This window comes from Pogona vitticeps, chromosome 3 (genome assembly GCF_051106095.1).
Source record: "Pogona vitticeps strain Pit_001003342236 chromosome 3, PviZW2.1, whole genome shotgun sequence".
NCBI lineage: Eukaryota > Metazoa > Chordata > Lepidosauria > Squamata > Agamidae > Pogona > Pogona vitticeps.
Genome location: NC_135785.1, coordinates 51086957 through 51105617, shown reverse-complemented (window position 1 = coordinate 51105617; position 18661 = coordinate 51086957). Strand labels below are relative to the sequence as shown.

The 18661-nt window shown below is 39.9% G+C and overlaps 1 protein-coding gene across 1 annotated transcript; it reads right to left on the bottom strand.

The window, feature by feature from the left end:
- Positions 1–14771: 14771 nt before the first annotated feature.
- GPR148 (G protein-coupled receptor 148) lies at positions 14772–15821 on the bottom strand. Its single transcript, XM_020803089.3, has one exon. The coding sequence runs from the start codon at positions 15819–15821 to the stop codon at positions 14772–14774; it is 1050 nt and encodes a 349-aa protein (XP_020658748.3).
- Between the last annotated feature and the right edge of the window lie 2840 nt (positions 15822–18661).

Genomic DNA, 18661 nt, shown 5'->3' with positions numbered 1-18661 from the left:
TGAGCATATATGGTTGCCAGTCCATTTCTGGGCACACTTCAAAGTGCTGGTTCTAATCTATAAAGCCCTTAACAGCTTGGGCCCAAGCTAGCTCAAGGACCACATCTCCGTTTATGAGCCTGCTTGGGTGTTAAGATCATCAGGAGATGATCCACCACTTCCACAGGTGCATCTGATGGATACATGGGAGAGAGCCTTCTCTATTGTAGCTCCCAGACTTTGAAACTCCTTCCCACAGGAAGCCAGGCTGGCCTCATCTTTGCTGTCCTTCCACAAGCAGGTTAAAAACCTTTTTCTCCAGGCAAGCTTTCCTTTAGTGTCTGGCTGCCTGAGTGGGTTTTTTTTAAAATCAATTGTTATACTTTACTGCTTTGAATGTGTTTTGGTGTTGGTTGTGTAACCATTTTTAGTATGCTATTTGTTTGATCCTTTAAAGAAATTTGTATAGTCACTGTTGTTAGTGTTCATCAATTTATTTATTTAAAATATTTCTTCCCCAGCCTTCTACTAAAAAAGAACCCAAAGATTGTCTTTTAATGATGTAAGCTGCCTTGGGTCCTTTTTAAGGAGAAAAGCAGGGTAAAAATGTTTTATATAAAATAAAATAAATAGTCTTGATCTTCAGGGGAATGTGTATTCTCTACAATTGACACATTATGCTCTAGGAATGTGATTCTCTCAATGATGCATGCCTTAGCAATCAGACCTGGAAAATGAGCATGCATTGACCTTTCAGTGACCAATCATAAATCAAAACACAGCAAGGTTCATCGATAAGGGAAAGTATATGCTATGGCAAGCAAACAGTTTTTACTACTTGAGGGAACACCATTTCTAGATATGTGCAAAGTGTGTTATCTTATTTGATTCTAAGTAACTATTCATTCCTTTTACTTTCTTAAGTCTAGTTAATCTTTCTCCTGCCTTTTTAGAGAGAGGTAGTTAAACTTCTTTTCTTTATCATGGCTATCAGCATACTCACATCCACAGAATATACAGTGGTGCCTCGCTTAACGATTGCTTCGTACAACGAAAAATTCACTTAACGATGGCTTTTTCGGAGTGATCTTGTGCTTCACTTAACGATTTTCCCTATGGGTGATTTTCGCTTAACGATTTTGGGACCATGCTTCACTTAACGATGACAGTTTTAGGTCCCCTTGTTTCGCTTAACTTTTTTTTTACAGCCCCGTTTTTTGCTATTTTTAAAATATTCTAAAATGTTTAAAAATGTTTTAAATGCTTGGAATCGTTAGTGCACCTAATAAAACCTTCGTTAACTTAATTTGGCTTTGTTCTGAGTCTTTTTGATTTTTTTGTGAATTTTTGCCCCCCATTGAAATAGGCTTCAATGCATTTCAATGGGTTTCGCTTAACGTTTTTTCCTATGGGGATTTTTGCTTAAGGATGGTAATCCGTTCCAATTGGAACGGATTATCCGGTTTTCAATGCATCTCTATGGGAAATGGTGTTTTGCTTAACAATGTTTTCACATAGCGATGTTTTTTTTGGAACCAATTAAAATCGTTAAGCAAGGCACCACTGTATCTTAAGGGTTACTAGATCTTCTGTAACTGATTCTAGAATCCTCTTGCTGTTTTTTGCCCTATCTTTGAATGGATTTCTTAAAACAATAAACTTAATGTTTTCTCCTTACCTTACCATAAACACCTATCCTTACTTCTGTTTTTTTATGGCCTTAAGCTTCTGGCACTGGCTCCTGCATTCTGTTACCTAAATAGCAAATTGTCTTTACAAGGGGTACTTATACAGCTGCAATCCCATGCCTCCTTCTTTAAAAACACTTGCTGCTATGACATCACTCAAAATGTCTGGAAAAGATACATCACAGAGGTCTACAGAGATTCTCTTGTCCATCCCAATGCAGTCTTTTGTAAGGTTTCAGCACATTGTACAATAGTCTGCATTGAGAACGCACATGATTCAGCCACTTGTTGAAGCTAAACAAATTCATCTCCTGAAAATCCCATGTACACAGCCTTGGGTATTTTTTTGGGGAAGAAGTCAATATGCAAATGGACTTCTCAGTTAGGCAAATCAACATACAGATAGACGTCCCCCATGGACCCTGGAGAGATGCACCAGTGTACCCTCCCATTAAAAAAAAAACATTTAATTTGTAAAGCCCCCTTGCATATTTTCTGTGTATGAATTCTTGAGGGATAAGGATGCTACAGTGGGGGCTCTGGGGAGCTGTGTGAGGCTTGTGGCTCATGCGTTGCCTGTGTTTAAGATAAATAAATACACAATTAACTTGTACATTTCAAGTCTCAGAGCCAATAATCTGATAAAAGAAACAGCCACTTGCTGTCTGTCAACAGTATTTGGGTCAGAAAGCTTGGCCCAGCCATTCAGCAAGTTATTTCTGCTTTCCAAACGAGGCTCTGTCCATTTAAGTCAATACCATTTTCTCTTGCCAATATTTTGCTTGTGAAGAACTTGGAATAATTTGATACACAACTACGTACAGTTGGATGATTGTTACTGCCTACCGTGGGATGTTCAGCTTCATAAGCAATAACGAAACACCCAAGTGGGGAAAAAATTTTGTTATTAAAGGCCAATGATTCTGTTCTTCTATATTCTTCATTATTTTGCATCTACGGTAATTTTCTGTACTTTGAAAGCTTAACACTGTAGTCTTAAGTTCATTTTGTTGTGTTGCAGAAAGTGATAACATATTTTCATTCATTTTTGTCATGAGTACTGTATAATTTTATCTGCTAAACTCTCCATTTCTGCCCCCCCTTCACTCCAATCCCCACTCATCCACATCAAATCAAGACAAAATAGATGTCATTGCAAAAGTTGCTTTTGCCTCCTTGCTCTGCTCTCGTGTACAATCACTTTTTCCTTCTTTTCTGCAATCTGTGTTCTGCCCAGTAGGTGGCACTGTGATACAATTTTAAAATGGATACTGTCTTTGATTTCCAGGAACAAAGGTACAGAATAATCACTTTGAATAACGGGAAAAATACATGATGTTCCAATATGATTTCTAGGAAAGGCTGCTGTTTCTCCCTCCATCTCTCTCTCTGTCTCTCTCAAGAGTTTTTGAAAATAAACTGAACATGGCTGTTAGTTTCTCCCAATCAAATCACTGTCTGTCTGTCGGTCTCTTTCTTTCAAGTGCACCCATGGTGTCCACCAACCTGCCCACCCAAATACACACATAAATTTTGGGGACTTTTTTATTTTGATATTCACAGTGATTCCATCACAAACAAAAAGGCACATGTGAATGATCTGTTTCCACTGGTATGTCTCTCGTGAACAGGGTATAACCAACAGTCACAGTGGTGCTACATTTACCACCGACATTTGGTGTGATGAATCCATGGAAAAAAATGTTCTGACTTGGTTGCATGCCTGTGTAGTTCAGAATGAGTTGTGTAACCCACGTCCTTGGTACTACATTTGGAAAACAAGGGATGCCACACGGATGGGAGATCTCACATAAATCCCACGTACAGTACACAGCTTTAAGTGACATGGTGGAAGAAAGTCAATATACAAATGCATTTCCTAGCCAGACAAATCAACATATTGGAAGATGCCCCCCTCAACCAAACATGAAATATGTCTTCCCGGTGGAAGGCTGGACCATTGCAGTCTCCCAAAACCTTACACAATTTGCTTCCATTTGTTCTTTGTCATTTATTCAGTCTGCAAAATAGTCTTAAGAGATATGATGTTTTGTCTGCAGCCATCTCATACTCAGGATGCAATTCTACATATTTGGCCAAGATGGCCAAGGGCAAACTGGCCTGCCAATAGGCCAGCTGGGCTGATTCCAGACCTTTTCAAGGCCAAGGATGCTGGGAATTATGTAGGACTACCGTTGCCTTGGCCTAGATTTGTGCCACACTCATGCCTTGGGATGGGGGGAGGTTTCGGTCTGGCAGAACTCCGTCTTCTCTAACCACCTTTGAGCTTTTCTGCTGGCAGATCTTATCCACCAGAGCAGTTTTGCTGTCAGATTGCTTTGCTGGCAAATCTCTGAGACCAGTTGGCAGAAGAAAGTTCTGCTATTGGGGTTTTGCTGGCAGAAGAGGCTTGTGCCTAATCCTAACCTCCTAAACATACTACTTCTTTGAGGCAAGGTTCTCCTGTGAGCTGAAGTGAATAAATTTCTCAATGTCCCAATTACAGCTGGATGATCAGAAACTCACACAATTTGCTGTCATTAAACAGTTGCACTGGGGCTTCGGGGTGTGTGTCTCTGCAAGAGGGCTTTACATATAACTCTTTGACTATCACATTTTCTGAGACCACATCCATGCTACTTTAACTGCCACAGTTCCCTCTGTCAGAACCCTAAAATTAGTACAGTAGTTTGGTGAAGTTCTGATAACTCTCTGCCAAGTAACTCTAATGTAGTGCCCTAAACTAGTGCAGAGAAAGCGAAGTACAAATGCCAGGATATTCTATAAGATGGAGGTTTGACAGCACTAAAAGGCTGCTGTAATGGTGTAGTGTATAATGTATTGCATTATCCATAACAGTCTTGTGTTGAATAAACCGTATTTGTACAATTTCACACTTGTTTATTACCAAACAGTTCAGTGTCAGGTCTTCAGTGGGCCATTGGAATATATGTTTCCCCCACCAGACCACTTAAAATCCACATTAAATAGAGAAAAAGGACTAGCAAATGATTTTATGGGGAAAGGGCAAACAATGGCCAGTACAGCACAGATTTTATCATTTTCTCATGGAATGCACGCTTTGCCATTGTTTTCTGTCTGCCATCTATTAATTTCCCCTTGGAATTCACCCCTTAATTATCTCCTTATCTCTCTCAATATTTTTGCTGATCTTTATTTCTCAGTATTTTTGCTTTTGAGAGCCAGCACAGTGCAGTTCAAATTTCTAGTTCAGAAACCTGGGTTCAAATCCTCACTCCAGCCAAGAAAACTGACTGGGGAGTGACAATGGTAAACACTCCTGAAAATCTCACACATCTTTAAAAAAGAACAACACTCTCAATATCACAATGAGTTAAAGAGTGACGTGCTGGCACAGAATAATATAAAAATATTCCCAATATTATTTTTCACTGAATATGCCTTTCTTTCCTTATAGACATGTTTTTGTCTACTCTAAACTGTTGACTATGAGAAAGGGGGGTGGCTATATATTAATTTTTAAAAATAGCAGTAGAACTTAAATAATTTATGTTTAAGTTCCATTACTTGGTCACCAAATAAGCAGGCATTCAGAGTTAACATTTTTATTTTAAAAATTTCTATTTCTTGCTTAGTTTCTACCTTTCACAAAATATAACTAGCTAACTATCCATCAAGAGATAGGAGAAGTTACTTTGTTTGAACAGCATCTTCCAGACTATCACTGGCCATACTGGGGGACTCTGAGTTGTAGTCCAACACAATTACGTTCCCTGTCTCTATCAGTTGTGCTCCTGCTAACTGTTGGCAGACTGACTTCCTCAGTGTGCTCCAATACCAACTACTTGCACATCCATAGGGTGGAGGGGAGGGAGGATTTCATCGCTTCTTAGGATCTCATTGCTTTCTTTTGACATTTCTTTTTCTACTGTGAGGTCAAGAAAAGCATTCAAGTGGCTAGGATTATAACAAGATGGCTCCTAGGTGATGAATATAAGTAGATCTGGAAAGAGAACATTCATATGGGTGCAAATACACACTGAGTAGCATGCATTAAGTCCTGAAGCAATGTGTGAATCCATATGCCTCACTAGGATGCATTTGTATGATCTGCTTAGTTGCAAGGTCATGTGTATGATTCACTGTTGCTCATGTGTATGAAACCCTGTTGCTCAGCATAATAAACTGCACTAAAATAAGCCCATTAAGTCAATGGGGATATGGTAAAATGGACCTATTTTAATTGTGACTTACTTTAGCATAGAGTATGACTGTTTGAAATAATTAAACTTATGGAGGAACTGACTCTCTAAATCCCCTTTGATTCAATGGACCTACAATACTTCAATGTATTATTACACTAAGCAACAGGATTTTGGCCACTGGAGCCTTCCTTATCATTTATGCAGTTGGGTAGACACTCACTTCTTTGTGGCTCCTCTAAATTTACTGGATCCTTGGCAAGGAAAAAAATATCACAGAATTGCTTACCAGCATTAGCAGTAAGATAGTCCCTTACCATGCTACAAGTAAGGCATACAATATTAAAGACATGACACCCAAGAACAAAGAGATTTGGGGAGAAATAACCTCCAGTGCCAGTTCTTAAAGTTATATTTCTTAAAATGACCAGCTGGGATGGACAGGATTCAGGTAGCTTATGAGAACCGTTGAAGGAGAGCCAAGGACAGATGGCATCTCAGCAGACGCAATGGACTCTCCCCCTTCTCTGCAGTGTGGTGGAATGGCGGACAAACTAGCTATTTTTAAGTGACTCTTAAGAAAGCTTACAGCTGCTGTTTCCTTTGCCAGGCTCTGTATTTGATCATTCTGTAGCACCAGGATACACCCTTGATTGTGGCTAGTGAATTCAAGGGGCAGTTAACTAAGAGGAGCCACTCCCAGCAGAAGGTTATACTGTAGAGATATTCAGCTGTAGAACAGCCATCAAACTTGGACCAAAATAAGGAACAGAAAGAAAAGCAGCTGGACTCCAAAATCTATGATAAGGGAGAAAACAAGTTTGCTCAGGTTATCTAGTTTGGGAGATAATACAAAGCTTTCGGTAGTCATAATAAACAAGGTATGTGAACTGCCTTGGGATAAAAATACACACTGAACCAGGATGTTTGTGCAATTCTGGTGTGACAATGGGCTGGAGCAAAGAAGCAGTTCCATTTGGCATTTGTGGAGTTAAAAAGTTGTCAGTAAAACACAACCAGCAATTTAAACTTAGGAAATGGAAGTCAAAAAGACTGAGCTGCTGGTGCCAAAGGAGAAGGCGACCGACAACTGTACTCCCGAATAGTTGCCAAGATCTTCTCTGGACGCAGCTACTAAGTCCTCAGACTGAGGTCATTGTGTTGCAGGTCCTCCACCAGCCATTTTCTTTGGTTTAGTAGAGTGAAGTGAATGAGCTGCACCATCATTCCTAGCTAAGATTTTTATTCTAAACCCCCCTCATCTTATCTTGCTTTGTTTACTGAATAGTTTACCACTAGAATTGAATGTGTGCATAAAAGCGGGTTTATGACTGTATTCTTGTGTATGCTTTGATTGCCCATCTCAGAATTAGTGCTCTAGACTCTCTCTTTCCTCCTTGAACCAATTAACTGAAGTGTCCCCATGGTCAGAAGTAAAATCTTCTTGTCTACTTCAATTGATGCCACTGTATACTCCTTTGTGTTTACTCCATTCACAGGATATTTGAAAATGTATGAAAACCATCACAGACCCAGCCAAGGATGAGCTTGGAATAACACCAGAAGAGCACAGGGCAAGGCAAACACTTTTCTCTGTGTCGTATTTGGGCACAGACTGGCTTAGGGAGCCACTGCACACTCCTAGTGTAGACAACGCTGAGCTTGATGGACCAGTGGTTTGAGTTAGTATAGGAGACCTTCCTATGTAGACATTTCTGTTGTTGCAGAAGGAGTGACTCTATGGCCTTGCGGATATTATTCTTTTAAGGCTGACATCCTAACTCTTACTAGAAGTTATGTCCCATTGAAACAATTGATGTTTTCTTCAAAATCAAACACACATGGCTCAGGATGCCAATTTTTTGGCATCTAATCCTCTTAGGGCCACATACCAGATATGGGCAAGTTCTTGCAACAAAGAGGATCACCCTCCACATCTGTACCTAACACACACATAATTATAAATAATTCACAACCAGTCTCATAATTAACAGTTTCATATGGAAGCACATGCAGATACACACAGCCAATTCATATGTGCACGCCCATTCTTACACATGCCATACATTTATTCTTTCTCTCTCTCTCTCTCTCTCTCTCAATCACCCCACGACACACACCCCTCCCCTAAAGCAATTAAGTTTGAAAACTAGTATTTTTGGATTGTTGGACAGGTTTTCCCAAGCAATCATCATGCAGTAAGGCTTTTTTATGGTGGTTGGGGAGATCAGAGAGTACGGGGCAGGAAAATTAACCCTTCCTTTCCCAGCTGTGACCCCTATCACCTTTGCACTGCAATTAAACTGGAAATAAGCCATTCATTCTCTCAAGTTGGAGGCTTTCTGAAAGCAGTATTACAGTGTGCATTGGTGTGTCATAATGCATAGGAAACATTAGTCATCCTCTTTTTAGTTGTGACAACCCTTAGCCCCTAATTCTCTCATATGCTGTAATTAAGGTGTTAATATCCTTCATTGGTGCCTAATTGCTGTGGAGAGGGAGCCTGGGGAAGGAGGGCAAAATTATGGTCTGATTCAAGACACATTTACATTTTGCATGTGATACCAAAAAACAAAATAAAAAAAAACCCTGAGCCTCTTCCACCCTGTTGTATGAGGGTATATAAGAATATCATCCAAGAAATAAAAAAGAGAGAGAAAAGATATGCAGAAATTCATAGCTCTGAGAAATGCAGAAGCACTGCATATTATGCATACTATGGTATGAAAATAAATGACCACTTTTCAGTTGAGAATGTTAGACAAAAACACACATTGTAGACACTTCAAATGACTTTAAAATTTCTTCTTGGCATTGTTACAAAAACATTTGCCCATGGAAAGAGGCCTCCCCTAATACAGCACCTGCTTGGATGTGGCCTCTCTCTATGCTAAGCTTGCAAATTTGGCTTGTGGCCCAACTTTCTGTGTCAATAGAGCATTATTTACCCTCTCCTCTGCAGAAAAGGTCTCTGTATATATTTCTGTGCTTTTCTTAATGTTGCTGGGGAAACAAAGTAGTTTTACAAAGGATTAAAGGATGAATGTTGAATGTTTACTTCTCCACATAGTAGTATTATTGATTTGAGCCATTGATAGGCTGTGTTAAAAGAGCATTTTGAAAACTAATGTAGCAACCATGTCCTGCATGCTAGAATTCTTCTCTGATGGCATAGACCCTGCACTGTTGGGTTTCTCTTGTAGGATAGGATGATATCAGCAAAACTGGTGGGTATTTGATGATGCCCAATGTCTGGAACCCCTCTAAGCCCCTTTTTTCCAGAACCTTTACCATCAGAGCACCTAAATAGGGAAGATCATAGAACCATATGGATGAAGGAGTCAACAAAATCTAGTAAAAAAAAAATCTTACCCTCAGCCAGAGTCATCCTGCACACAACTATCTAGTAAGCAATGGAGAGGATGTGACCTTGTAGGCATTGTGAGACAGCAACTTCCGTTATTTATAACAACTGGCTATGGTCTAGTCCAACAAGACTGAAGGATCACAGTTAGAGATGGGGGTATTCATATACAAATATGAATATCCCCGCAGAGCTGGACTTAATGAGGGGCTGGCCCCTGCAGCCATCCTGTCCACTCATGTGTCCGGCGCCAATTGCTCCCAGACCTCCGCTCTCTTCCTGCTCACCTGCCCACTTCCAGGCAGTGGGAGGGAAGACGAGTCTCCCTGCATGGCTGCTGAGTCGCTAGCTGAGTAGGAAGAGAGTGGAGCTCCAGGAGCAATTGGAAGGATGGGCAAGGCTGCTGCCAACGGAGGATGCATGAGTGGACCTTGTTAAGTCCAGCTGTGCGAGGATATTCGTATACAAATACCTCCATTTCTTATCACAATCATCCTGACTTTTACAATGCTTCCTGAAGTGCATTCATCTATCTTTTTTGGCTAGAATCCTATTGTTTGGTTATGCCAACATAAACTGTAGGGGCGAATTGCTACTTGTTAAGAAGTCCTCATTTATATCCCTTATAGCATACTAGTTGTGTGAATTGGTGCATGATGAGGAATATAAGCAGCAACTTGTTAACCAGCAGTATTTTGCTGCTGCAATTTAGGCCAGCAGTATTTTTTTAAAATTTCTGTAGCTCTATGCTATAGAAATGGTAGGTATGTCTATACAATCACTTATCCTGGGTTAATAATATCTCCAACCCTTGATTTATATGTTTAACAGTTGGAACAGAGGTAGAAGTGAGATGGACATCAATAGCTCTTGCCAAGAGAGATGGTCATGTCTCTTTCATAACAATATGTAAGCAACACACACCAACATAAATCACTCCACTTAACAACTGTAGATGACTGACACATCCCTTTGTACTCTTCAAGTAGTAATTCCAGGAGAAAAACAGTAAAATGAGAGGACAGTTTCACATCTGGTAAGCAGTGAATGTCTTCTCAAACTTCCAGATTTGATCATCTTTGTAATTATCTTTTGCTGAACAAAGAGCTGGGTGTTGTTGAAATAGTAATCCTGTTATTGTACATTGAATAATGCTATTTTCCCTGCCTTTGAACCATGTACAATTATTCTGGGCTCAGTTGTTCATCATTCTTATCTTTCAATCCACATTAAATAAGCAAGGTTACTCTTAAGGACCTGAATAACTCCCCAGACATTCTGTACAAAACAGCATATAGCAGTTCAAAGGCTGGAATAATAAACATGAACACAGGCTGGGTTTCTGAAAAATAACCATATAAAGAAATCCATCTTTTTCAGGTATCTGGATGAGCCAGAGGTTGGAAGTTTGATTCCTCACTGTACTTCTTGACAGGGGCTGGCCTCTATAATCCATAGGATCTCTTCCAGCTCTGCAATTTCAAGATGACAATGATGATATATGCAGCTGAGAAAGGGTTGGATTCAGACCTAGTCTTGCTTAGAGTAAACCAATTGAAATCAATTGGGTATGTTACCTATGACTAACTTGTCCCATCAATGTCAGTAGGTCTACTCTCAACCATAACTAAGTTCAGACCGAATTCTTTAAAATTAAGAAGCAGCACCTATAGTGATGAAAAACAAAAGCTGGTAGCAGAAAAGATGTACTTTTTCTGAAAGAGTTTCACAGGCAGTGCAGAATGCCTTAGCCTTTTGTGGTTGCCTGGAGCTATCAATCCAGTCCAAGAAAATAATCTGAAATGTTTGTTTTAGTATACATACTTAAATCCTGATTTTCCTGTCTAAGAAAATGCACAGCAGCACATAATGGAAGTATAAGCTCACCAAGTCACGTTCTGCATTTCTTGGGTATGGTATAAACAGCTAATCTGGCAATCAGATCTTGACTTAGAACAAAGGTTCTAAAACTTAGGGCTACAAATTTTCCCAGAAAGCCTGGGAAGCTCCTACAACCCCCAGAAGGCCTGCCCATTGACTGTGCTAGCTAAGGCTTCTGGGAGTTGTATCCAATGACATCTTGAGCACCAGTTTTGGGAACCACTGGTCTAGAATGATAATATTGTAAGAAGTCTATTTCCTCTGTGATCGTCAGATTTGTTGATTACTTTATGTGCTTTATGAGACAACAAAGAAAAGTAAGAGAAAATATATATGTGAGAAAGTGTAAATAAGTTTCCTGTTCCTACTTTCCATGTTGTAATGCACTGTTCATCTTCTATTTATGTAAAGAGGTCAGAAATTCCATACATTTTTCTGGTTTTCTACCCACATGCTTTTTTTTTTTGCTCAGGAATAGTTTAGATGGCATATAGTTAATACAGCAATAAGAAGAAATTGCATAGGGTTGAACTGTATACAATATTTTATAGAGCTTTGGAGCAGATTTGACAAATCCCAAATTCCACAACAAAGCCACGCAATTCAGAACAATTTGTATGAGGTCTGGATGAGTGTAGAACGTTGCCCAGATTCAGTTCTGCAGTGAAGTGAAGCAAATTTACAAACTGATTTGCATCAAAGCACCAATCTACTGTACTTCACTCAGAAATTGCTTCAACGTCCTTCCCCCTTCCCCAGGCAAACCTAAAATGTGCTTAATATGTATATCCTTGAAGGTAGCTGTATGGATATTTTCAGGTTAGGTTGTTGTAGTTTTTGGGGCTGTTTGGCCATGTTCTGAAGGTTTGTCTTCCTAACGTTTTGCCAGTCTCTGTGGCTGGCATCTTCAGAGGATAGGAGTCAAAACTCTGTCTGTGCTCTGGTGCAATTTGTGGGATAGTTGAATATTTATAGCTGTGGGATCAGCGTTTTGTCCTTTTCAGGAGATTGGGTGATTATGGTGATCAACCTGTTTTTTTGTTGTGTGTGTATTGTTGTGATAAGGGGGAGAGATTATCTGTCACTGTGATTGATGGATGTCGTTAGCTGGTCTTTGTGGCTGGGTAGAGTTCATTGACCTTTTGCAGACTGTATTTTTCAGTGCTGGGAGCTAGGATTGTTGAGTTTTAGACTTCTTTTTTTATTGAAGGTCTTCTGCTGTTTGTGGATTTCTATGGCTTCCCTCTGCAGTCTAACATAATGATTGCTAGTGTTGTTCAGTATTTCTGTGTTTTGAAATAGAATTTCATGTCCAGCTTGTTTCAGGGCATGTTCAGCTACTGCCGGTTTTTCTGGTTGTTTTAGTCTGCACTGTTTCTCATGTTCTTTGATTCTGGTGTGGATACTGTGTTTTGTGGTTCCAATATATACCTGGCCACAACTGCAAGGTATCCGGTATACTCCTATGGTGGTGAGGAGCTCCCTTTTGCCTTTTTCTGACTGTAAAATCTGTTATATTTTTGTGGTGGGCCTGAATACTGTTTGTAGGTTGTGTTTTTTCAAAAGTTTCCCCGTGCGGTCTATGACCCCTTTGATGTATGGCAGAAATACTTTATTTGTGGGTGGCTGTTTTTCCTCTTCAGTTTGGTGTTGTTTTCTTGGTTTGATGGCTCTTGTGATTTCATTCTTGGAATAGCCATTCGCCTATAGGGCCCAATTCAGATGGCTGACCCGGTGCTGAGAAATTGACCTTCACATTTCCGATTTACACAGTTTACCAGTGTTTTGATCATACCTCTTTTTTGTCATGGTTGGTGGTTGGAGTTTTTGTGTAGGTACTGGTCTGTGTCGGTGGGTTTTCTGTAGACCTTCTGTCCCAATAAGAGGTCAGGTTTGCGTATGACCATAATATCTAAGAAAGGGAGTTGACCCTCTATTTGTTTTTCCATGGTGAATTGTATATTTGGGTGGATGCTATTGAGATGATTTAGAAATTCTTCCAGTTTTTCTTCACCGTGGTTCCAAATTGTGAAGGTGTCCTCCACGTATCGGAACCAGACTGTGGGTGTGAAGGGTGCTGAAGCCAAGGCCTATTTTTCGAAATGTTCCATGTAGAAGTTTACTATAACCAGGCTGAGGGGGCTCCTCATGGCCACTCCATCTGTCTGTTCATAGAACTCATTATCCCACTGGAAATAGCTGGTTGTTAGGCAGTGTTGGAAAAGGGCCTTGATGTCTTCTGGAAAGATTTGCTAGATGAGTGTCAAAGTTTCCTTTATTGGTATCTTGGTGAATAGCAATACTATGTCAAAGCTGATTAGTCTGTCCCTGGGGTTGAGTTTTAGGGTGCTGATTTTGTTTATGAAATGTCCTGAGTCTTTGATTTAGGATGAGGTTTGTCCAATGTGGGACTGTAGGAGGGTGGCTAGGTGTTTTGCCAATTCATATGTCAGGGAGCCAATGGAACTTACAAAGGGGCCTGAGTGGAATTGAGTCTTTGTGGATTTTGGGGAGTCCATATAGTCTTGGTGGGAGAGCTTCTGTCTTGCAGATTCATTGAATGACGTTGGGGTGCAGGTTTATTTCCCTCTTCAGGGTCTATTCTATTTTTGGACACAAATGTGATAATTATCAATCCAAAACCCAAAAAGTAATGGTCTATTGCCCAATGAGAAGCTGCCAGGTACAAATAATTACAAATTGAATCATGATACATACCCTAGCTCTATATATCCAATAATGATCAGATGATGATCTCCAACAAGTCTCTGTAGCACAGTTATATATATACAGTGTGTGGAGCTGGAGTCTCGGAGGCAGTTCGTGTCGTTCTGTCAACTCCTGCAATGTTGCTGGAACTAGTTGTATTGGCTCTCGCCTTTCCATTGGACCATTTCAGCAACATGGAGAGGGGGGATCTGCTGCTTGGGTAACAGCCTATCCTCCATATTACTTTACCCAGGCTTCATGCTCTGGAGAGGACACTCCTTGATTCAGAGCATGTTACCATAGTCTCTCGAGACTGAAGGATGCCTATGCTATGTGTGTGTATACACACACACAGTGTATATATACAGTGTGTGTGTGTGTATACTGTATGTATATGTATAGTATATATATACAGTGTATGTGTGTGTATATATATAGATTTATTTTATTTATTTATTTATTGTATTTATACCCCGCCTATCTAGTCATTTCGACCACTCTAGGTGGCTATACATATATGTATACCTATGTATATATGTATATATGTATACACACACACACACACACACACACACACACACACACATACAGTATATACAGTATATACATATATATAACTGTGCACATTGGGCTCAAGAATAGCCATGACTGTTACATTCTCCTCATACCTTGGTCCTTTTCTCTTGCAATTCATTTTGCAGGAGGAGACTGTTTTTGTTTGCTAAACATTTCTTTCTAATTTACTGATGCACCAAGACATCTCATCCAACACAAGATATGACTGGTAAAACATCAGCATGGCTGTATTGCATATACATTTACAACATATACTATCTTAGAAAAATAAATCACTAATAATATAGGCAGCAGTTAGCTTCTGCAAATGAACACAAAGAAGAAAAACATCTGTTACAAGGGGTCAGCTTCAGTTCTGAGTCACAGGAACTTCTATACATCTGTTTCTGCTCAGGTGGATGAAGCAGGAGATACCACAGTCATGCGCTTCCATCTGAGGAAGAGGTCGAGAGATGAGGAAATCTCCCTGTATCTAAGCCCACACAAATAAGGAGACAGAGCTTTGGGTAAAATGATGAGCACATTGCAGATGATCATAGAAACCCATATTCCTGTCTGTGGCCCAATGACAGCATTGACATAAAGCAAGGATTCCACCACAAAAGCCACCAGAGGGGAGAAATGAAAGAACAAGATAATGTGATGCATCAGGAATGTTACACTAGCTCTTGAAAAGATGCTTTTCCATATTCCTGATTGTTTTGTTTTGAAATACAGGACCATGTAACAACCGAGAATGAGAGACGGAAAGAGAAAAAGGACAGAGACTGAAAGTACGTAGCAACATTTCACTGCATGGTTTCCTTGCAAGATCATCACTAGTATTATTGGGACAGAGCAGCTTTCCACAGGGCATGCAGAAGGTTTCTGGGTGATCTTCAATATTAAGAAGACAGTCCCAGGGAAAATCCCAGATGAGATCCACAGAAACAGTATCAGCCTTTTTGTGCGCGAGGATGGCAAAATGGAGATATAATGTAAAGGCCACAAAATAGCCAGATATGTGTCTATAACCATTGCTGCAGCTGTGAACAACCCTCCACAATAAGTCATTGCCAGCAAAAACAACAGGATCACGCAAGCACCTTGAGAGAGTTTGAAGTCAGACATACTGAGAACTGCTGACATCGCGTAGAGTATCAGATATATCAAATCACAAAGCAAAGCATTTCCCAGCAACAAGTACCTTGTTTCCTGACGGATCTTTACATGAGAAAAAATCACAAACAAAATGGGAGGGATGATCAGGAGAGCTGCCGTAAGGCAAACAATTGGTGGAATCAGAAACATCTTTGTCTTGGAGTATGGAACGTAGATGATCTGTTCCTGCAGACCAAGAGAAGATGGATTATCCAGAGAGAAAGAATTATTGAATCCCAATATGCTGTACAGGAAGATCTCATTCGGAATCTCTTCTAGAACACATAAGGAGTAATTCATTTCTTCTAGAAGTTCACAATACCAGCAGAGGTAGGCAAAGCAGGTTCTTCAACAAGAAGCTTTTGCAAAAAGTAGTGACACGGTTTATAGCAGACCATCATCTGTAGACAGCTCTGAAACAGTATCTGCCACCATGGTTTCTAAGGAAACTCCAGAAGTAAATGTTGACATCCTCACAAATACTTTAAGATGAGTGGATTCTCTTCTCCTATGAAAAAAGTATCTCTGTGCAGAAAGAAGAAACACCTTTATATAGGACTGAATGTTCAAAGTCCAGAGCAAGCTGTCTGGAAAAGAAAGAAGCGGGTTGCTTCCCGTTAAGAACTTGAGTTTTTTCTCATGGCATTGCTGTAGCAAAGTAACAGATGGAATATTAGCTTGATTAAACAGATGTGATGATATAAAAAGAGACATTCCAAATGTGCCAATGCAATCAAGTTGTAAATGGAGCCAGAGGAGTATGTCGGAGTGTTTAAAAGCAATAAGACATATACTGAATCAATTCACTAAGCAAGGACAGTGCTCTTAGCTCTTGAAACACAAGGACAGTATAATCCTTTTTATAGGTGATGCTTAGCAGACTGAAGATTCATTTCCAACTAATCTGAAAAGCTTCTAATGATTCATACACACACAAATGCATGCACACGCATATATGTGTGTTTGCACACTCACATGCATGCACGCACATATGTAACTGAAGCCCACATATGTGTATAACCTGCTGTGAGCAGCAAAAATAAGTTGGGTTCAAACGGAGGTTTAAAATTTAGCCTGCACTCACAAGTCTAATGTACTTTGCAAGTTCTTCACATCTTTAACATATTTTAAGTTTTAAAAATTGGGCAAATTGAGTTTGCAATAATCCTAGATACAGTGGGGTCTCTACTTAAGAACTTAATCCGTATTGGAAGGTGGTTCTCAAGTGGAAAAGTTCTTATGTAGAATCTGCATTTCCCATAGGAATGCATTGAAAACCATTTAATCCGTATCTGCTCTTTTCCGTCCATAGAAACTAATGGGAAGCTGCTATTCCGCCTTCGACCACTAGAGGGGGATTTTTTTCTTTTCTTTTCCCTTAGGTCAGGGAACAGTGTTAAAAGCACTTCTGACGAAGCTAATTTTGAAGCAATGGACTGAAAACCAATTAATCCGTTCTGGCTGTTTTTTTTATGTAGAGGTGCGTTCGTACATTGAAGCATTAGTTCCCATAGGAACTAATGCAAAGCTGGTTAATACTTACTCTACCACTAGGGGAGAACTTTTTTTTAACCTAAGATGACCTAAGGTTAAAAAAAGAGCAGGAAAGTTTTTTTTTCCTGTTCTTATCTGGATTTTTGTTCTCAAGTAGAAGCAAAATTTAGCAAATGGAGCTGTTCTTAAGTGGAATTGTTCTTAAGTAGGGACGTTCTTAAGTAGAGACCCCACTGTAACTTAATTAACTGAAATGTAGACAGGTAAAGGTAAAGGTAAAGGTGCCCCTTGACATTTAATCCAGTTGTGTCTGACTCTAAGGGGCGGTGCCCATCCCCGTCTCCAAGCCATAGAGCCAATGTTTGTCCGTAGACTGTTTCCGTGGTCACATGGCCAGTGCAACTAGACACGGAACGCTGTTACCTTCCCACCGTGGTGGTACCTATATATCTACTGCATTTTTACATGCTTTCAAACCGCTAGGTTGGCAGGAGCTGGGACAAGTGACAGAAACTCACTCCATCGCGTGGATTTGATCTTTCGACTGCTGGTCTTCTGACCTTGCAGCTCAAAGGCTTCTGCAGTTTAACTCGCAGTGCCACCACATCCCTCTATGTAAATAGAACAGGTTAAAGAAATTATTTTCTTACAATTGCTTCAGGTATTTTTAACATGCAACAACATATGTCCACAATTTTGTAAGCCACCTAGAGTGGTCGCAGCGACCAGATAGGCGGGATATAAATAGAATAAAAAAATTTCTTAACATTTCGATATACCAAGGTAGGTGGAGTGAGGAAAGCAAGGGGGAAAGTCTCCGAGTTTCAAAAAATGGAAAGACCCTCTATTTTACACCATGTGGGCCATTGTTTGAAGGGGAACTCATGTGGCCAATTCAGGGTTGAAGTGCTGCTCTGTGGGTAGCTGATGGGCCCTTCTTCTTCCAAGTTTCATCCTGACTTGGTCTTCATAGTCATTTGCTATTATTGGAATCAGGCAGCTGTTATGCATAAGCAGATAAAATGCTTTCTATGTAGTGTTCAGATTTCCCTTGTGAATTACTGGTTATGAGAGATAACTCTAATTCTCCTGAGCTATTGTCATAGTTTTCGATTCATTGAACAAAATCTTCCTGCTTACACCAAGTCTGAGAAATGCATTATTTGTCTCAAATGCAGTTTGAGGCTTCATGAACAGCCATTCAACGGTCACTCCAAATGTCACTGCAGCTTAAAAATTCCATCCCCTCAGACCATCCCCTTCAGTAGAATCCAAAATAGATTGCTGTTCTATATAAATTACATGGGACTAAGTCTTTTGGACTCAACAGGGCTCACTTCTGAATAGACATGTACATTGCACTGCTAGTTTGTCAGTGTCTTAGTTAATTGTTTAGGCTCCACAATCCACATACTGTTTTCTTGGATATTGTAGCTATCCATGTAGTGCCATAGATACAGTAAACAATTCTGTTTTCATATCTGTGAGGATTCTCAGTCATCCAGGTGAGGTTTTCTGAAAGCTGAGTCATAGTAACTGGGCTTCTTTCTTATTAGGTTGAAACATTTCACTCCTCATCCAAATTCTTCAGTCTGAAGAAGCTCCATGGATGAATAGAGAAACGTTTCAAACTAATAAGAAAGAAG

Excerpts from the sequence above, each read along its gene's own strand:
- GPR148 (XM_020803089.3), bottom strand. The coding sequence starts at position 15,821 with ATGAATTACTCCTTATGTGTTCTAGAAGAGATTCCGAATGAGATCTTC.